At 52.0% G+C, this 18313-nt stretch overlaps 1 protein-coding gene across 1 annotated transcript in view; it reads right to left on the bottom strand.

The window, feature by feature from the left end:
- FA2H (fatty acid 2-hydroxylase) overlaps positions 1-18313 on the bottom strand; it is a 55057-nt gene that overhangs the window by 3498 nt on the left and 33246 nt on the right. Inside the window, exons 3-5 of the mRNA XM_063113198.1 lie at positions 7956-8098; positions 7247-7353; positions 614-786 (exon numbers count right to left, since the gene is read on the bottom strand). Coding sequence (XP_062969268.1) covers positions 614-786; positions 7247-7353; positions 7956-8098 — 423 coding nt within the window. The remainder of the gene's footprint in view (positions 1-613; positions 787-7246; positions 7354-7955; positions 8099-18313) is intronic.

The following is an 18313-nucleotide window of genomic DNA, read 5'->3' as shown; positions in this document are numbered from 1 at the left end:
CTTCCTTTGGGCAGTCTTGTCTTCCAGTCCCAGGTTCTGGGACTGTCATGTAGTCCTTGAAGAGCTCCAGGGTGGCAGGTGGGTGGGTGTGAGCACAGACTCTGGAGTCCACAGAACATCCTGGCTGTGCCAGGTGTGACCTGGGGTGAGTTTCTTAGTTCCTTAATTTCCCCAAGCCTCAGTTCCCTGCTCCGTGAAATGGGGAGAACTGTAGCAACATCTTCAGAAGGAAGGTCCACACAGGCATGGGTTTTTGTCTGTTTTGTTCAGTGATGTCTAGAACAGTGCCCAGCACGTAGTAGGCACTCAATGAACATTTGCTGAATGAATGAAGGAGTTGTTATGAGGATTAAAGATGATGCAGAGTGCCTGGTATTAATAACAATGGTGTGCACGCACACATGCGCACGCACACACACGCGCATGCACGCTCTCTCTGTCCCCACCTGGCTCAGATTAGGATGCCCGACCCAGCCACCCCTCTGAGCAATATCAAACAACCCACGACCAGACTCCCAGGAAGACCCACAGCTCGCGGGAGCTGGTCGTAGCAGCAAGGCCCTGGGGGCAGGTTGCCTGGGGTGGGCCTTGGGGTGGGACCCCGCCCGCTCACCTTGTGGTGCTGGCCGTGCATCACGAAGTGCAGTGTGATGAGGTAATAGCTGTCGCTGGGGGGCTTCATGTGGAACAGGAAGCGGTGGATGAGGTACTCGACGAGGCTCCAGAGGAACATGCCAAGCATGAAGAGGCCGGGGAACACGGACTCAGGCACCACCACCGAGTACTCTGCAGGGGCAGCAGAGAGAGGCAGGTCAGGGCCGACAGGTCCCCATGCGCAGCAATGGCAGTGGCTCCAGACGTCCCCACCTCCCAACCCCGGTCAGCCTGGGAGCTGCAACCCTATGTCCAGTGTCTCTGGGGCCACACTATCGGAGCTCTTGAGTCAAAATGGGAAGGGAGCTGTGAGAATCTGTCCTGGGGGTAGGAGCGTCCTTTGCAGGAACGGTGGAGCTACTGGCCAGAGAACAGATTTTCCTTAGAGGGACTGTTGGAGGAGCAGCTATGGCCAGGCGCCGGATCTTTGCCTGGAAGGGTGACCTTGCCTCAGTGGCATGAGGGAGGAGAAGAGGACAATCCCCATGAAGCCAGGGGGTTACTGATGGAAGACGTGAGCCACCAGGGACTGTGGGGCAGGAAGGACGGGAAGCACCAAGCACGGAAATTATAGTGAATGAGGAAGATTTGGAAAACAGATGATCAGCCTGGATGCAGACCAGAGGCCTGGGGCCGTGGCATCATCGTCACGTGTGAGGCCCCAGTATCCAACCCTCTGATGACAACCCGCAGTCCTTGCAGCTCTCATTTCTTTTCTCCACTTCCTTTGTTCTTTGACTTCATGGGGACTTTGGCTCTTGTCCCTGTTTTTTTCTCTATCTGTCCTCACCCTCTTAGCTTTACTTCTTTCCTCCACGAGCCATTGCTTTGGACATACTCTTTGTCTCTCTCTCTCTCTCTCTCTCTTTTTTGGTGGCTGGCTGATACAGGGATCCAAACCCTTGACCTTGGTGTTATAACACACACTTTAACCAATACTCTCTTTTTAATAACAGTTTTATCAAAATATAATTCTTGTACCATACAATCACCCCTATAAAGTGTACAATTCAATGATTTTTGGTGTATTCACAGAGTTGCATAACCATCACCACAGTCGATTTTATTTTATTATTATTTTTATTTATTTATTTATTTTTTAAAAAGATGACCGGTAAGGGGATCTTAACCCTTGACTTGGTGCTGTCAGCACCACGCTCACCCAGTGAGCAAACCGGTCATCCCTATATGGGATCCGAACCCGCGGCCTTGGTGTTATCAGCACCGCACTCTCCCGAGTGAGCCACAGGCTGGCCATCGATTTTATTTTATTTTTTTAAAAAAGATGACTGGTAAGGGGATCTTAACCCTTGACTTGGTGTTATCAGCACCACACTCTCCCGAGTGAGCCACAGTCCGGCCCTCACCACAGTCAATTTTAGAACATTTTTATCACCCCCTCAAAAAACCCTGTATTCATTAACAGTCACTCCCCGTTTCTTCCCAATTCCTCCCAGCCCTAGGAAATCATTCATCTATTTTCTGTCCATTGGATTTGCCTATACTGGACCTTTCATATGAATGGAATCACACAATATGTAGTCTTTAGTGACTGGCTTCTTTTACTTAATATTTTCAAGATTCATCCATGCTGTCACATGTATCAGAACTTCATTCCCTGTTAAGGCTGAATAATATCCCATTGTATGGCTATACCACATTTTATGTATCCACTCATCAGTCAGTGGACATCGGGGTCGCTTCTCCTTTTTGGCTATTGTGAAGAGTGATGCTATAAACATTCATGGTCAAGTTTTGGTGTGGACAGATGTTTTCATTTCTCTTGGGAACATGCTTAGGAGTGGAATTGCTGGGTCATATGGTAACTGTTTAACCTTTTGAGGAACTGCCAGACTGTTTTCCAAAGCTAGCCATTCTCCTTGGACCTTCATTCCATCTCTCTCACCTGCATCCATGAACCCCCCCCAACTCTGGATCACTACAAGAACCTGCCTCTCCACCCCTCACCCAAGCAGCTGAGCACAGAGGGAGATTCTCACAGCCATGGGTCTGGAGCCTTCAACCTCAGCTGGACCCCAAACCCTTCCTGCTGATCCTTTTATGTCTCCAAGTACAGCTCCCTCTCCACTGCCTTCAAAATTCTCCACTCTTCTCCATCCCCTCTCCTTCCACCCAGCCTCCCACTTCACGGAGAAGAGAGGCCCTGGGTAGATGAGAGGGAGGGAAGAGCTGTTCCCTCCACAGCCTCCCCTCCACCACCAGCCCCCACCCCAGTACGTCCTTCTTGCTCCTCAGGGAAGAGGCATGCACCCGAACACCTCCACGTGGTTGTCCACAGGGTCCCCAAAGTCAGCATCTCCCAGATGAGGCCAGTCATCTCCCACTTCCCTCCTGCCCACCCCAGCACTCCCGGCTGCTCCTCTGGGGTTCCCTCCCTTAATGAGGGGCACTGACCCCCACACATTACCAAAGGAGTCAGGCTCAACCGATCCCTCTCCCCACGTCCAGCCAGTCACAATGCTCTGCCAGCTCCGGCTCCTTGAGATCTCTTGGCAAAGCAGATGAAGCCAGACATAAAAGGCCACAGAATGTGTGATTCCATTTATATGAAATGTCTAGAATAGGTAAATGCATGGAGACAGACAGCAGACGGGTGGTTGCCTGGGACTGGGGGAGAGGCAGATGGGGAGCACGTGCTCAGCAGGTGCAGGGTTTCCTTTTGGGGTGACGAAGATGTTTGGGAACTAGACAGAGGTGGTGGTTGCACAACATTGTCAATGTACTAAATGCTGCTGAATTGCTCCCTTTAAAATGGTTAATTTTATGTTATTGGAATTGCAGCTCAGTTTAAAAAAATATGCATACATTGGGCCAGTTCACTGCTCTCAATCCCATTACCTTATCACCTCTTATCCCCACGGCAGCCATCAGCCTCCAACCCCACTCCCTGCCTCCACATGCTATGAAAACCCTTCCACGGTGCCGCCTGACTTTCAGGCAAAGTCCAAGCCCCACAGCATGGCACCCAAGGTCCCTCAAGACCTGGCCCTGCCAGTCACATCCCTGCCTTTTCTCCCCGTCACCTGTGCTGGGGCCAAAGCAAGCCACTATGTTCCTTAGATCTGCCATGTTCTTCCCCCAGCTCCATAATTTTGCTCTTGCTTCTCTCTCTGGAATTCCCTCCCTGCCTTTGTCCTTGGAGATTCAGCCCCCGCGTGAAGCCTGTGCCGCTCCCCTCACCCCTGCCCAGGTTAGGTTCATGGCTCCTGCTCTGCCACCCCCACCCTGACATCACCCTTTACATGCTAATCTGTGGCTGCCGTTTTGCTCATTTGTTCCCCATGGGCAGGGTCTGGCTCTTCCAGTGCTTAACAGAGCAGGTGCTCTGAGACTTGTTAGGAGAAGAGCAGGTGAAAGAAAACCTCTCTGAAGGGCTGACATGGGTAAGGTTTACTCTGTGCTGCTCTAAGGGCAGAACCAGGCCCAGAGGCAGGCGGCTTCGGGTTCAGTTATGGAAGTCCTTCTGAAGGGCCCAAGCCACATGCATGCTGTGGGCAGGCCCAGGACAGATGGCCATAGATGGCTGCTGAGGAAGGGAGAAAGCCCAAGAAGGCAAGGAGGGGCAGGTGGCCCTCCAGCTCTTTGGGCCATGTTCCAGGCTGAGCCCCATTCCGACACAGGGTTCTAAACAAATCTCTGTGCAATGAAAAGATTTTTCAACCTCACCTGGGAACTAACATGTGATGCAGCCAAGATGCAACCTCTAAAGGCTCCGTCTGTCCCCATCCAGGTTTTAAACTGGTTTGACCCCTCTCATCAGTGGGCCTGCCAAGTCCACATTTGGCACAAGAGGCTTGCCTGACAGCTCTGCTGGCTTTGACTGCACGGGGCCACTGGGCTGGGGCTGGGCTGCTCTGGTTGGTGAGAGGCCCTGCTTGTAGGGACACCCTGACGCCTCTGGGGTCCTTCAGAACACTCTGGTGAAGTGCAGAGAGCATGGGCTTTGGATTTGTAAACTTAGGTTCAGATCCTAGCTCTGCATTAATGATGTGTTATAGTTTTCTCAGGAGTAAAATATCCTGCCATCGTGAAGAGCTCTTGTTAGGAGGCAGGTCATCTAATACGTGATTCTATGGTGAGTATGAATGTTACATATGTATATTTCTTTATTTTTGATTATACATATTTACGGAGTACAGTTGACTATCAGTGTTTGTGTACAGTATGTGATGATCAAATCAGAGTTATTAGCATGTTTATCATTGCAAATCGTAATTACTTTTTGTGTCCCTTACCCAAATACTCCCTAACCCTCTCTCTCCCTCCCCATTTTCCACCTGTAGTAACTATCGGTCTGTTCTCTTTCTGAAAGTTCAATGTTTTATTGTGTTATATGAGTACTTATTCTAATAATATAATACTCCTGATATTTAACAAATAGCTACTATAATTTCTAAACATAATGAGTCAAAATACATCTGTGTTCCAATAGCAGTTCTCCCCTCGATTCTCCTTGCAGAGCTCTAGAGGGTCCCTGGTTGAGGGTGGAAGAGTTTCTCAGCATCCTGCCTCTCCCCCGACTCAGAGCTGCAGTGCCTTTCCTTGCTGCCCAGCTCTTCTGTCGGCAGGGAAAGGACTGGACATACAGGAGCATTCCCTGGCCACAGACTTTGGTCTTGACCTTTGCTGGGGCTCCCACAACACCATCCCATTAGAGGCTGGCATCCTCCTCTAGGATGCCACTCGGCACTCATACAGGCTCCCAGGAACTGCTCTGGGGCCCTCCTGAATTTGCAGAACACCACTGGCTTTTCATAGCATTTTCACATGTGCATCTGGGAATTTCAGCTGGGAACTGGTGTCTCCATCCAGCTCCCACTGCCCCCTGGCACCCTGACTCTCCTGCATTGTTCCAGCCCGTCCTTTGTCCAGCAGCTGCACTGGGACCCCACCGAGTCTTCCCTCGCCTTGCCTTGTGGGTGCTTATGTTCTCTATCTGTGGCTTGTGCCTTGCAAGACCAGCTGTGGGACGAGGGAGGCATGTGGGGGCGTATCTCTCATGCCACCATAATTGGCATCACAGTCACAGGTTTACTAGCTCTCTACACTGGACCTTTATTAGACAGGCACATTTTAGCTGTCTGCAGAGGCATGTGGTGCCGATGGAACCCTCAAATCACCCTCCCTGCTGTGCAGAAAAGTCCCCTCCTATAGGTCAAGCCTCTGCCCGCCTCCTCACCCCAGCATCACCCTTGTCTGTCCATCCAGCTGGAGCTGGCACTGAGTGGCATCTCTGGAGGAATCCAGCAGAGGGACCTGGGCCAAAGCTTCAGCATCCCCTGCCCCCTCCAGCCGCCAGCGCTGGCAGCCCTGCCACTGTTGGTGATTGTTAGGGCAGCTCTGGGTGGACAGTGGGCGATTCAGAGAGCAGGCCTTCTGAGCAACAAGCCCTGTGCTGTGCCTGAGCTATTCAGCGTGGGCAGAAAAGGGTAACCTTGGCTCATGGGGCACACGTGGTGACCCTCAGCGATCAGGCACAGTTCTGGACTGGGTTGAGGGGGTGCTTTCCGCAGCATGCTCATCCCCTGCCCCTTCCTGGGTGAGGTGGATAAACAGAAACTCCCAATGCTGCCGTGGCTATGGCTTCTCTCATCTAAGCAATTCAGGCCCTTGACTGGCTGCTCCCAGGAGAAGTGGGTAGGAGAGAAGCCTGGGAGGGTGGGAAAGAGGAGACGCACCTGGGAGAGCGAGTGGGGCTCAGAAGGCCAGGAGTCAGGAAAGTGGGGTGTGATCAAGAGAGGGAAGCCCCCTAAGAGTCACATTACTCTGGCACTCCCTGAGGCAGGCTGTGCCGGGACAGACCACTTGGGCAGGTGGCATGCACCTGGAGGCCCAAGGTAGACAGTGAGGTGCCCCACTGTCCCCTGCCCCACTACTAGAAGCTGGGGGGCATCTGGTATCCACATGCTCACCATGTGACCATGAATCACTTGCTTGACATCCTTGAGGCTCCATTTTCTCAACTCTAAAAGGGGATAATGATAGTACCTTTCTCATGGTAACCATTTTGCCTGGATGGTTAAATGAGACAGTCCCTGGAAAGCACGTGGCCTAGCGTATGTCCTGGCACATGATAAGTGCTCAGTAGAGGTGAGTGGGTTGTTATTCCCAGTCTGGGGTTCTGCTGCATGGTACTTTGCCTTGGAGACACACTAGGATACTCCCAGATCTTTCTCTGCTAACCTGTGCTATTCATGGATCAGTCCAAGTCCAGCTCTCGGCCATACCATCTGATGAATTGATTTCATTTAGTTTCTTGACAAAGAATCCCAGGTCATACATTTTCTGGAATTAGATTCAGCAAGAAGCCCTCCACCTCTTTATTGATGTGCCACCTGATGAAATCATTTCATTTAGTTTCTGCTGATGTGTTGCTGGTTCTTGTATCCATTTGCGGGGTGGGAGGAGTCTGACAAAATTTTTCTTTGGAAGACTATTTCTACAAACGGGCTTCACTTAAAAATGTCTGTGATGTGGTTTTGGGTCCTGTGTTCTCAGAAAGTCAGGACTGGGGAGAGGTCTCCTGCCTCCAGAATCCATGGGAGCAAGTCAGGAAGGAACCTGGTGTTACCTGTTGTGAATGACGTGAAGAGTCGGACATTGCCCTGGGCGAGGATTCGATAGTAGGACCAGCTGAGATACAGCATCAGGGGCACCCAGATGATGGGGACACTGTACCTGCAGGAGGACCATCAGGATGTGAGAGATACACGCACAGGGGCTCGACAGGGTCCAGCTTCTCTAGAGACACACATCTCGATTAGAGGGGACAAGATAACACCAAAGCACATGCAGAAAGTATATGGAGACCTGGGGCCAAAGGGACACTGGTGTAGGGGGCAGGGGAAGAGGAAAGAGGAGAGAGGGTGTGAGTCCATCTGCCCCTGTCTCTGAGATGTTATTGGCAGAAAAGAACTGTGTCCCCGTGGCTACTGACTCTGTGCTGCTGGACAGGTGCTGATGTCTTGTGGCAGAGGAGTTAACTGCAGGCAAAATCCTTCCCATGGGCATTAGAGGCTGGAAAACCCTCATAAGAGTATGGAATAGAGCAGGGGTGACATTCAAAGTGGTTTCTGGCTACATGTCAGGTTGTCCCCCATTTGGTGGACAAAATCGTGCAGAGGAATGGATTATGCTTATGGTATGTTCCACCCTCCCCAAGAGCTTACAGCACAGGCCTGGGCTCTGGGGAGGGATGCAGTTGTTTCTTTCCCTTCCATATCTGATTGGCATCATCAAGAGAGAGGGACAACCCACCACAGGCTTGGAGCAGGGCTCACCAGACAGTCTTGGAGAGAGCCTCGATGAGGTCTGAGTGGAAGAGGCGGATGGGCCTGGTGACTGGCTGGTGGACCCATTCATCATACTTCTCTCCCAAGTGGCCCACCTGCCACAGGAGAGGCTTCTTCCAGTCTACCAGGTCCTGCAAGAGACAAAGTCAGCACTTGATATTCATGCCCTCCTACATTCATTCTCCCATCTCCTGGTTACAGTGTCCCATTCCCACTCCACCCCCTCCTGTGGTCTGTGTGGGGCTACCCACCCTCCTGCTTCAGTGACCCGGAACTGACCGAGCTGCTCATCACAGCCCCATGGCCTCAGCCATAGGATTCACAACAGGCCCGTGACCTAAGCCGGTGCAATGAACCATCAGGCACCTTCTCTTCCTGCTGCAGTTGCTAAGTTGTCAGGGTGAGCCTGGAGTTGTAGGTAGAGCCTTCCTGAGGATTCAGCTAGCTCAAGCCGAGAGCTAGAGAGACAGATTTCTGGTGATGATATGTGAACACCCAGATTCAGCCATGCCTAAAGTCTTAATCAGGACTCTTTAGGTACAGGAGACAGTACATTCTGTATCAAGAATGAAGTAGACCCTTTCCCTTCCACCACAGACTTTCTCCTTGGTGTTGCCCTGGATAATTCTTTCACTCATCCATTCAAACAATCATTTATTCAACAATCTGTTTAACATTATATATATATGTATATGTGTGTGTACATAATACATATATGTATGTGTGTATTTATTTTATTTCTATGCCAGGTGCTAGGAAGAATCAATGGGAATGTGGGAGATCATCTTTGCTTTGTATAGCTTAGTGCTTAATCAGAGTTCAGAATCTGGGGTTAGGCCAGGGTACAAATCCTGGTTCCACCACTTACTATGTGACCTTGGGAAAATTACATGACTTCTCTGAGCCTCTGTTTCTCCAGTTATAAAATGAAAGTGGTGATAATGGTACCTGCAGTAAGTGCTCAGCAAGATGAGGCATGCTAAGCAAGCTGGTTTAGTGGTGATACAAGGCAGGCTGAGATCCAGAGGCAGAATGTTTGGTACAAATACCCGGGTCCAGGGTAGGTAAGGAGGGCTTTGCAGAAGATCTGGGGTTGGGTTGGAGCTCACACAACATGGAGGATTTGGCAAGGGGGAGAGGGAAGAGAGGAGGGAGATCATGGGCGTAGATGTGGAGTTGAGAACGACTGTGGTCTATTTGGTTCCCTGACACTGCTCTGTGGATAGCAGGAAGAAATCCACTGAGGACTTTAGAAAACAGAACACCCTGTATCAGGCCCAGGAATGATGCTTCATCCTCCAGGCCAGTTGTGTCCAAGGCAGGGACTATGTGTACCCCAGAGGTACTCACAGGCTGATCCCCTGAGGCAGGGAGAAATTAGAGCCCCTCTTTCTATTTGTGGTATATTTATCTCATCTCTAAACCACATTTGAATGTATGTGTTCTAATGCACAGAATAAAAGACTACATCAGCACATGCAAAACTATTATAGATCATTCAAATGGACATATAATGGAGAATGTGCTCAAAAAGTTTTACTCATAGGGATGCAAGATCAAAAAAGTTTAGAGGCCACAGCTCTAGGCAATGGGAAGCCTGTGAAGATTTCTGATGAGTCTGTGTACTGAAGAAGATTAATCTGGACCCAAAACAGTAAAGCACAATGAACTTGGAGTCAGCAGACCACCTTCAAAGTTTGCCTCTGCCAACAGTCAGCTGTGAGATCCTGAGCAGGTGTCCTTACCTTTTGGGGGCCCCCATTTCTCTCATCTGTGAAGCTGGTGGGCCCCACCCCAGCACCCACAATCAGAGTGAGCATGGAGTGTGGCATACAGTGGGGGCTTAATTAATCTCCAGTACAGGGGAGACAGGCGGCCATTGCAGGCAGGCAGGGTAGCAGTGACAGGCAGGAAAGAAGAGGATCAGGAGCTGTAAGTGGAGGAAGAACACACAAAAGCCTGGGAGAAAGAGCCAACAGGGATTCCGAAAGCCTGCTTTCCTGTGGCACTGGCTGGAATCTCGTCCCTGCCCAGGCCTCCTCATCAAAGCTGGCTCAGCCCCAGCAGGCCTCCCAGGAACCAACCTTCATGTGCTCCCAGTCCCTCTGGAGGTGAAGCTAGTCTCACCATCAGCCTTGGAGCAGGGGCATAGGGGGACTGGAGCAAGCAGGCAAGGTCACTGAGCATTCACTCTGTGCTTGTAACCAGGGGGAAAGGCCCAAGGAAGGTTATGGCTCCTGCCATGTGAATTTGGCAGGTCCCAGGTGCTGGCTGCCTTCCTGCAGCAGTAGAGGTCACTTCCTGCTTCTCAGGCTGGAAGACGACCCAGATCTGCCCAGAGCCAACCCACCCTGGCACCAGTTAAATAGGCGATCATAAACCTGCCTAGTTGCTGGTCCCTTCTGACCCCAGTCTCCTTGACCTCATTCCTTGGGTCTAGCAGCAAATGGGTTCATTAGATGTATGCTGTCTCATTCCTTCCATTTGTCTGTCCTAGGTCTCTAAACATACACATGCAGACACGTGCACACGCGCACACACACACACACGTCCCTGCACCACCATCACCAGGAAAAAGAACTGGAGAAACCAGCTAGCAGCTTGTGTTTACACCTTATCTTGCAGCAGCCTGCAGAGCCCCACCTCAGAAAAAGCTGGGCCAGGGTCATGGTGAGAGCTTGAGGCTTTGTCCCAACTGCAGTAACACAAAGAGCTAACACAGAGCATTTGTTGTGTGCCAAGCATGGTTCTAACACATTACATGTATTGAATCATTTGACCCTCACCATACTAGGCAGGTACTATAATTATTGTCATTTTGCAGGTGGGGAAACTGAGGCTGAGGAACTTGCCCAAGGCTGCCCAAGTATGTCTTCGTGGTGAGGTGGCCTCTTTACCATTGGGAAATAGCCATTTTGGTCCCTGGTAATACTCCTTTTCCTGAAGTCCACTTTGATATTAATAGAACCACACCAGCTTCCTGAAACTTGATGTTTGCACAGTCTTTTTCCACTCTTACTTTCAACCTGTATATGTCTTTACATTTAAAGTGCATCTCTTGCAGACAGCATATAGTTAGGTTTTACTTTTTATCTAGTCAGATAATCTCTGCCTTTTAATTGGAGTGTTTAGTCTATTTACATTTAATGTTAGAGTAAGTCTATCCTCTTGCTCTTCTCTCTCTCTCTCTCTCTCTCTCTCTCTCTCTCTCTCTCTCTCTCTCTCTTTTTTTTTTGGCGACTGGCCAGTAGGGGGATCTGAAGCCCTGATCTTGGTGTTATCAGCAGCACACTCTAACCAAGTGACCTTACCGGCCAGCCCTCTCTTGCTGTTTTCTATTTGCCTCCTCTGTTCTTCCTTTCTTGTCTTCTTTGCATTAAGAATTTAAAAATATTCTATATAATCTTCTCTATTGTTTTTTTGGCAATGCCTTTTTGTATTTTTCCCCCAGTTGTTGCTCTAAAGATGACAATATGCTTCCTTAATTTATCACCATTTACCTCGAATGAGACCCCAGATTTTTATAGGTTCCACTTTTGCATGTTACACATGTCACCCCCATGCCTGTGTTTCATTTGTACACTTAATTCAGACTTAGCTACCTTAGACAATGAACATTTCTAGCTGTAGCACAGGGTTGTGGCCAACCAGGTTTCTCTCTCAGCCTAGCAGTGGTTTGGGCAAATTTTTACCTATTGATCCATTTTGCCCTTATATGGCAAAGCAAGCAGAAAACAGCATAGAATTTATAAGTTTAATTCCACTGAGACATAAGAAGAAATGTTTATGTGAGTGGCAAGCAGGGACTCCAGCCTAAATCTCACACCCAATTGTGAAGGAGACAGAACAGAAGGACAGAGCAGGTATGGAAAGCTGGGGTTAGGTTGCCAAAGAGGTGTTTGCAAGTATGGCAGGAACAGAGCCTACTAACACAGGGGTCTGTCATTTGACATCCTGTTGCCCATTTGACATCTGGATATAATTTTGGCTATTTCCTGGGTAGACCAGCGGGCCCTGGCCACCTGTACAAATGGCAGGCTGGCATCTAGAGTCAGTTCCAAGGATGCCTCTGTCTGCCTGTGGCATTGGAGGGCCTTGCACCCCAGCTCTGTGTCTAGCTCACACTGCATCTCCGTATGGCAGCCCAGGGAGGGCCACTTTGCACTGGGGCTGAAGGACTACCCTGGAGGAACCCCAAGAGGGCCTCACTCTCTCCCCTGCAAACATTCTCCTCAGTCATCAAAGGCTAACACCTATAATTTTACCACCGGAGCCTTAGTCCCGCTCTTCCAGGGGAAGTAAAGTGAGCCTTCCACGTAAGTACAGAAATCCAGGCTGCTGACCTTGACCCCTTTTTATGGATGAGAATACTCTTGAGATGGGTTTGTTTGGTCCTGGAGTGGGAACCTCCTTTCTCCCTTCCCTCAGCTTATAGCAGCCTCCACACAATTTCCCAAGAACTGGGACATTCACCCTGTATGCTCTGACTTTGATTTAGATGTTCTACCCACTGACAGAGTGTCCTTTCTAGGTTCTCCTCCAGTCCTAATCACTAAAGGAGAAAGTCTCAGATGGGTGCTGATTGCTTCAATGACTCTCCCTTGCTGGTCAATTCCAACACGGCAGCTGGCTGGAAACTGGTTTTGAGAAAGGAGGATAGCAGGGGAGGACTGCTCGGGACCCAGTGAGATGGGAAGGACTCCAGGTGACCTTCACCTCCTACTCTACCTGGCCAAGGTCCCCTTGGCCTCTGGGCCTTCCCACACAAATGGCTCTTTTCCTCCCAGCTGATTCTGTCCCTGGCCCCTCCCATCCCTTACTTCCTAAGGCTTGGGGGACACAGGGTAGGCATTGGCAAAGTCTGTGGCCTCTCTGGGAGGTTGGATGGGGAAAAGGAGGGGGAACAGGCCACTGATCACGCCTCCAGTGCCTGGGCATCGGGGGCTCCCATGGCTACCCTCACAATAGTAAAGCCTCATTTTGTAACTGTGGAAACTGATGCTCAAAGAGAGCATATCCAGCACTCAAGCCACCCAGCTAAAGCCGGGGTGCGTGGATGGCCGTGAGAATATGCTCAGAAACTGCTCTAGAGAGGCAGCTTGTTGGGGGTTGGGGTGCAGGTCTTTTGGTGATTCAAAAACCTGCGCAATAGGCTGGGTCCCAGGAAGCCGATGCAGGTTGGGCTGAGTTTGGCTGAAGCTCTCGTGCTTCTCCCCACCCAGCTCTGCCCCGGCCCCAGTGAGAAGGGGGAGGGCCTCCCCCGGGCTATGCCAGGAATGCAGTTTGCAGCAGTACCCGGGAGGGGGAGAGGACAGCCTGCTGCCCAGATGGTGGGCAGAAGGGCATGCTGCCAGGGTGGGGAGGGGGCCTCCTCTGCTCTCCCCATCTGCTTCCCAGTCCCCCTCCTCCTGGGCAGCGCAGGGACCGGGTGTTACAGGCCACTTTCCTGGGGCAGGCCCAGCCCCGGAGCAGTGCACTCCAAATCTGCTTCTCCCCAACAGGGCAAATGTGGGGACTGGGGGCAGCTGCTTGGTGCCAGCAGCTCCACCCACCACCAATTGTTTAAAGAAATGTCCAAATGCCCACCCAGCGCACATAGCTCCAGGGCAGTGTTCTGAGCCAGAGAGGAGGAGGACGGGCTTCCAAGCAGCAGGGGCCTGTGGGGAGGGGAGTGGGGACAAGAAGCTCAGCAAGAATCCTGGCTCCATTTTCTGTGCCCTTGTCACTGGCCAGCCTAGGCGTAGGCCTCATGTCCATTAATGTTGAGAGATGGGGACCCTGACCACCTCACTTTACAGATGGGAAGACTGAGAGTCAATGCTCAGCCATAGGTGCCGCAGCAGAGCCTGAGCCCAAGTCCTCACCACCTGGCCAGGAGGCCTCCTGTCAGCTGAGGCAGGACTCCATGCTGTGAATTCCTCAGCATAGAGGCCACGAGGAATCCTCACGCAGTGCCTGGCATGTGCTCGGTGGGGCGGCAAGCAGGGCTCTTTGACTCTGTCCTGCTCAGTCTAACTGGGACAAGCTCAAGTCCACAGCGGTGGCTCTGGACCACCTGCCTCCTCCCTCGAGCCCTGTGACCCTCCCCTCACCCAGGTGACATGGTGGCTAGGAGGTGGCTTCAGGCTCACCCCTGGGAGGGTTCAGGGAGATGAGAGTAGACAGGGAGCAGGGGGTGAGGGGGCCAGAGACACAGGGAAGGAGGAAAGATGGCCCGAGTGCTGTGCAGAAAGCCCATGTGACCTCAGCCCCCGGGACTGGAGACCAGCAAAGAGGGCCAGCCTGTGTTCCCATCCAAAGCCAGGTAGGGTGGCCTTTCACTTGCATCCCACTTTCTGATACCCCTTTGTATGCTCCACTAGATCCTCCCAACAAACCCCATGATCCTGGGCAGCAATAATCTCCTCCGTCTTACTGATGCAGAAACAGACCTGGAGTGTAGATGGTCACCCCGCGCCACCTCTTGGCTCCCAGCCTGCCCCATCCACTGGCCTCCCAGGGATGCAGAGGACAGTGCCTGGCCTACCTGCTTGGTTTCTGCCCTGGGGTACTTTGGGAGCACTGCCAAGCTCTTCTGAAGAGGGGCCAGGAACTCTGGGCAAGGAAACATACCCGGGACTCTGGGGCTCCCTCCAGGCAGCTGGATCCTACAGACACCTGCTCTGGGGGGGAAGGGTTGCCAGGAGAAAGGAAGGGCAAAGGGTTCCAAGGCGACCAGGGAGGCAGAGTGCCTGAGGTGAGCCGGGCCAGCACCCACAGCGTGGAGGTTCATCCTCTTCCTCTTGGGTTGGCTAAGAGGACCCTTGTTCTTTTTTTTTTTTGGCAGCTGGTCGGCATGGGGATCTGAACCCTTGACCTTGGTATTACCAGGCTATGCTCTAGCCAGCTGGGCTAACCGGCCAGCCCCTGAGGGCTCTTGTTCTGATCCAGGTGTTTCCTGAGTTTACCTGAAAGGCTAAGACCCTTATGGCCAACACCAACACTTTTGCCAGGCCCTGGGGACTCTGATGTCAAGGGTTATGTGTGCATGTGTCAAGTGCAGAGACAGGGAGTTTGGGGAGGTGACTTTTGCATTTTGTTTTGTGACACACTTGGCTGGCTGATTCTACCTGTCTCTTGAGGGAAGAGCCTATACCCACGGAAGGCCTGGGAGCTGGAAGGAAGCTGGTTATGCTGGAATCGGGCTTAGCATGAGGCAGGATAGGGAAGAGGCTGTGGCCAGGCTTTGAAGACACTTCTGAGACCTGCTCGGCCTCCTCTCTCCCCTGTGTCGCCCCCTCTCCTAGCCAGGGTCTTATTCTTGGCCAGCTGTCAGGGTGGAAGGGTTCCAGGACACATGATGGGGAGCAGCGGAGGGGAGGGGGCCTCGAAGCACCTGCCAGCTGGCCACTAACCTGCCCACAAGTGACTTTGGGCAGGAGAATTAAACTCTTCCCTAGTTAAATCAGGATAATTTTAATCCTTATCTCCTTGTGTTGTTAGCAGGACTAAATGAGATAATAGGCAATACATGTACAGTGCTGGGCACATGACAAGAGCTCACTAGAAGTGTGAATTTGGGGCTAAATTCACTGCCCAGGGAGATCTGGGCAGGGAACTTCTGCAAACCCCTCAGATCACACTGGTTCCATCTGGTTCCCAGAGGCTGGTCCCCAAAATGAGAAGGGTGGAGAGGGCTCCCAAGGGAGGGCTCTGAAAAGGACACAGTCAAGTGGCACAAAGAGGCACTGGGACAAGTATGGGGCAGATATGCCCAGAAGCCATGAGCAGTGGACAGCTGTGGCCACCTGACCAGAGCAAGCCCCAGGCTGGCTGGGATCCAGAAAATGGGGAGAAATGTTCAGAGTGAGCAGCTACAACCTGGGTTCTTGTCCCACAAGGAAGCCTGGGTCCCATCTCACTGGGTGATGGAAAGGACGATTTAGAAATTGTTCTGGTAAAATTCCATGCAGAGCCCAAAGGTCAGACCATTCCTCACCCCTAAGCAGGGCAGGGTTCCAGGGTTTGCTTCTTGGCCTTTTCTGCTGTCTTTTCAGATCCTTCTACCCTTCTGTCCTTCTACCCCCAGCACCTCCATGCCAGTCTCCCCTCCTCTTTCCATCATGGCCCATTCTGTCCCCCAGCTTCTTGGGCTGGGGAGGCTGGACCCTGGGAGCACAAGACCCCCTTCCTCAGCAGTGCCCAGAATGCAAAGCACACAGGGTTAATTTGGCAAGTCCCTTTGCCCCAGGAGTGGGTGTGCAAATCCTCCCCAGACCTGGGGACCCTAAGTGCAGACAAAGCTCTGCCTCCTTGGCGCCTCTCTATAGCTCCTCAAGGCCCAGACCCCATAGACCTGCCCAAGTTCTCTGGCCTGGGCCGGAAACAGATGCAGGGCCGCTGGCTCTCCCAGCCTCTGTTCCCTCCAAAGAGGCTGGGGATTGGCCAAGCGGAGGATGAGACAGGAGTAGGACTCTTTGTTTTGAAAGTAAAAAAGAAAAAAGGAAAGCACTGTTCACCCTTCCTGGGAAGCCCAGCTCCCCATGCTGGCTTTTCTCAGGGTGCTGGGGGAGGCATCCAAGCAGACCCCAGTGGGGTCTCCACATTCTCTCCTGGGCCATCTCCTGCCCCTCCCTCTCAGACAGGGGCAGCGGAGGAAGGCGGAGGAAAAGAGAAAGTGCATGAAAGAGAGAATGAAAGAGGGAGAGAAGGTGAGTCAGGCTACCTGGAGGTGCTGGCCAGCCCTGGGGAGGAAGCACCCCTCCTCCCCTGGGGTGCAGCCAGTGATGGTGGAACAGCTCCAGCCCTGGGTGCACTCGATCCTCCCCTTGCCTCCTGCAGTGATGGGCTGGGTCAGCCCTGAACCACAGCTCAGGGAGAGGTAGAGGAATCTCCCCCAGAGCAGGGCTGGCCACGTGGGATCTCAGCCTCAGTCCCTAGCCCTCTGTCCTGATGGCTGCCACATTTATCCTGCCCTGGTCAGGTCTCTGTAGAGCATTTCCTTTCCAACATTCAAGCCCTAAGCCAAGCCCACAGATGTCAGCTCCAGGACCCTTCTCTGCTGCTACATTCAGCACGTGCTAAAGCTCCCCCTCTGGTCCGGTCCCCATTCCCCAGACCCTCCTCATTTCCCTCTGAAGCTCCTCCTGCTCCAGGGCAGAGTCCTGACTCCACCAGGCTAGTGGCTCCACCTCCATCTTGCCTACATGCAGAGCAAGCCCAAGTCCCCCAAGGCTTCCAGAGAGGTCTGCCATTTTACCAAGACCCCTGAAATCTCGGTCCCTGGCCTGGGCATCATCCATGCCCCACACTGGCCATGAGCACTGTAGACAAGCTAAGGGTTGAGGCCAGGAAGCCAGGGTCCAGTGAGTTGGTTGGGAGGCCCACTGTGCAGCTGGACAAGGCTTTCCTCTCATTGACCTTCTATTTTCCGTCTGGTTATGTGCCTCTTTGAAGGGGATGGGGCACAGAATAACTTCTTCAGGCCCCTCTAGTTGGATACCCAAAGGTGTCTTTGCAATGGGCCGATGGGTTCTTCCCAAGGCAGTGGCAATTTCACGTGACAGGTGCAATCTCTGAGTTCTTGCAGTTAGGGCCTCAGGAGTCCCAGCCAAAGGGATCCAGCAAACGGCTTTGTGGAGTCCCCCTGCCCCATCTCCTCTGGTCTCCTGTGTTCCTTGGGCATGCTTCCCACATCTCCTCATGTTGTAATAACTGTTTATGGGAGTGGGGAGAGGGGCTACTGTCCTCTCTATCAGGTTGTGAACTCTCAGGGGGTAGGGGCATGTTCTGTTTGTTTCTGTGCCTCCAGTGCCCAGTGTAGGCAGAAGGCATATAAGGTGAGTGCTTATGGACATGTATACTTGTGTCTATTCCAACAAGAAATGGAAACGTGACTTTGGGACAGTCTCATGACCCAAGCTGGAGGGAAACAGCACCAGAGCCTCCTGATTCCCAGGCAACACCACCTCTCCCCCTCCCCACTGAGTTGCTCCATTTCCACCTGTGATTGCTCAGCTCCTCCAGGGCTCACCTCACCAACAAATAGAACCCGCCTTTTTTTTTTTTTTTTTTTTTTTTTTTTGTGATCCTTGTTATAAAGTGGCACAGAAATTGCTGAATTGTGTTCATGTCCTAGTGTTTTGTGTAGGGATCTGCTTAACCATAGCAAGGCACTGTCCTCTAAACAACAAAAGAGGTTTGCTGTAAGGCTCTGCAGACACCTTCAGCTTCTCCCAAACATTGAGGATGCTCCTGCCCTGTCTCCTGCCTGGCCTTAGCAGGCTCCTGTGCCCTTCCTGTATCAGCCAGTGACTCTGAGTGACTGCAGGTGCCTGGGACAGCCCTGCCTTGTACATTGGTCAAAC

Source organism: Cynocephalus volans, chromosome 10 (assembly GCF_027409185.1).
Source record: "Cynocephalus volans isolate mCynVol1 chromosome 10, mCynVol1.pri, whole genome shotgun sequence".
NCBI lineage: Eukaryota > Metazoa > Chordata > Mammalia > Dermoptera > Cynocephalidae > Cynocephalus > Cynocephalus volans.
The sequence above is the reverse complement of the archived record's forward strand: the minus strand, read 5'-3'. Positions and strand labels throughout refer to the sequence as shown.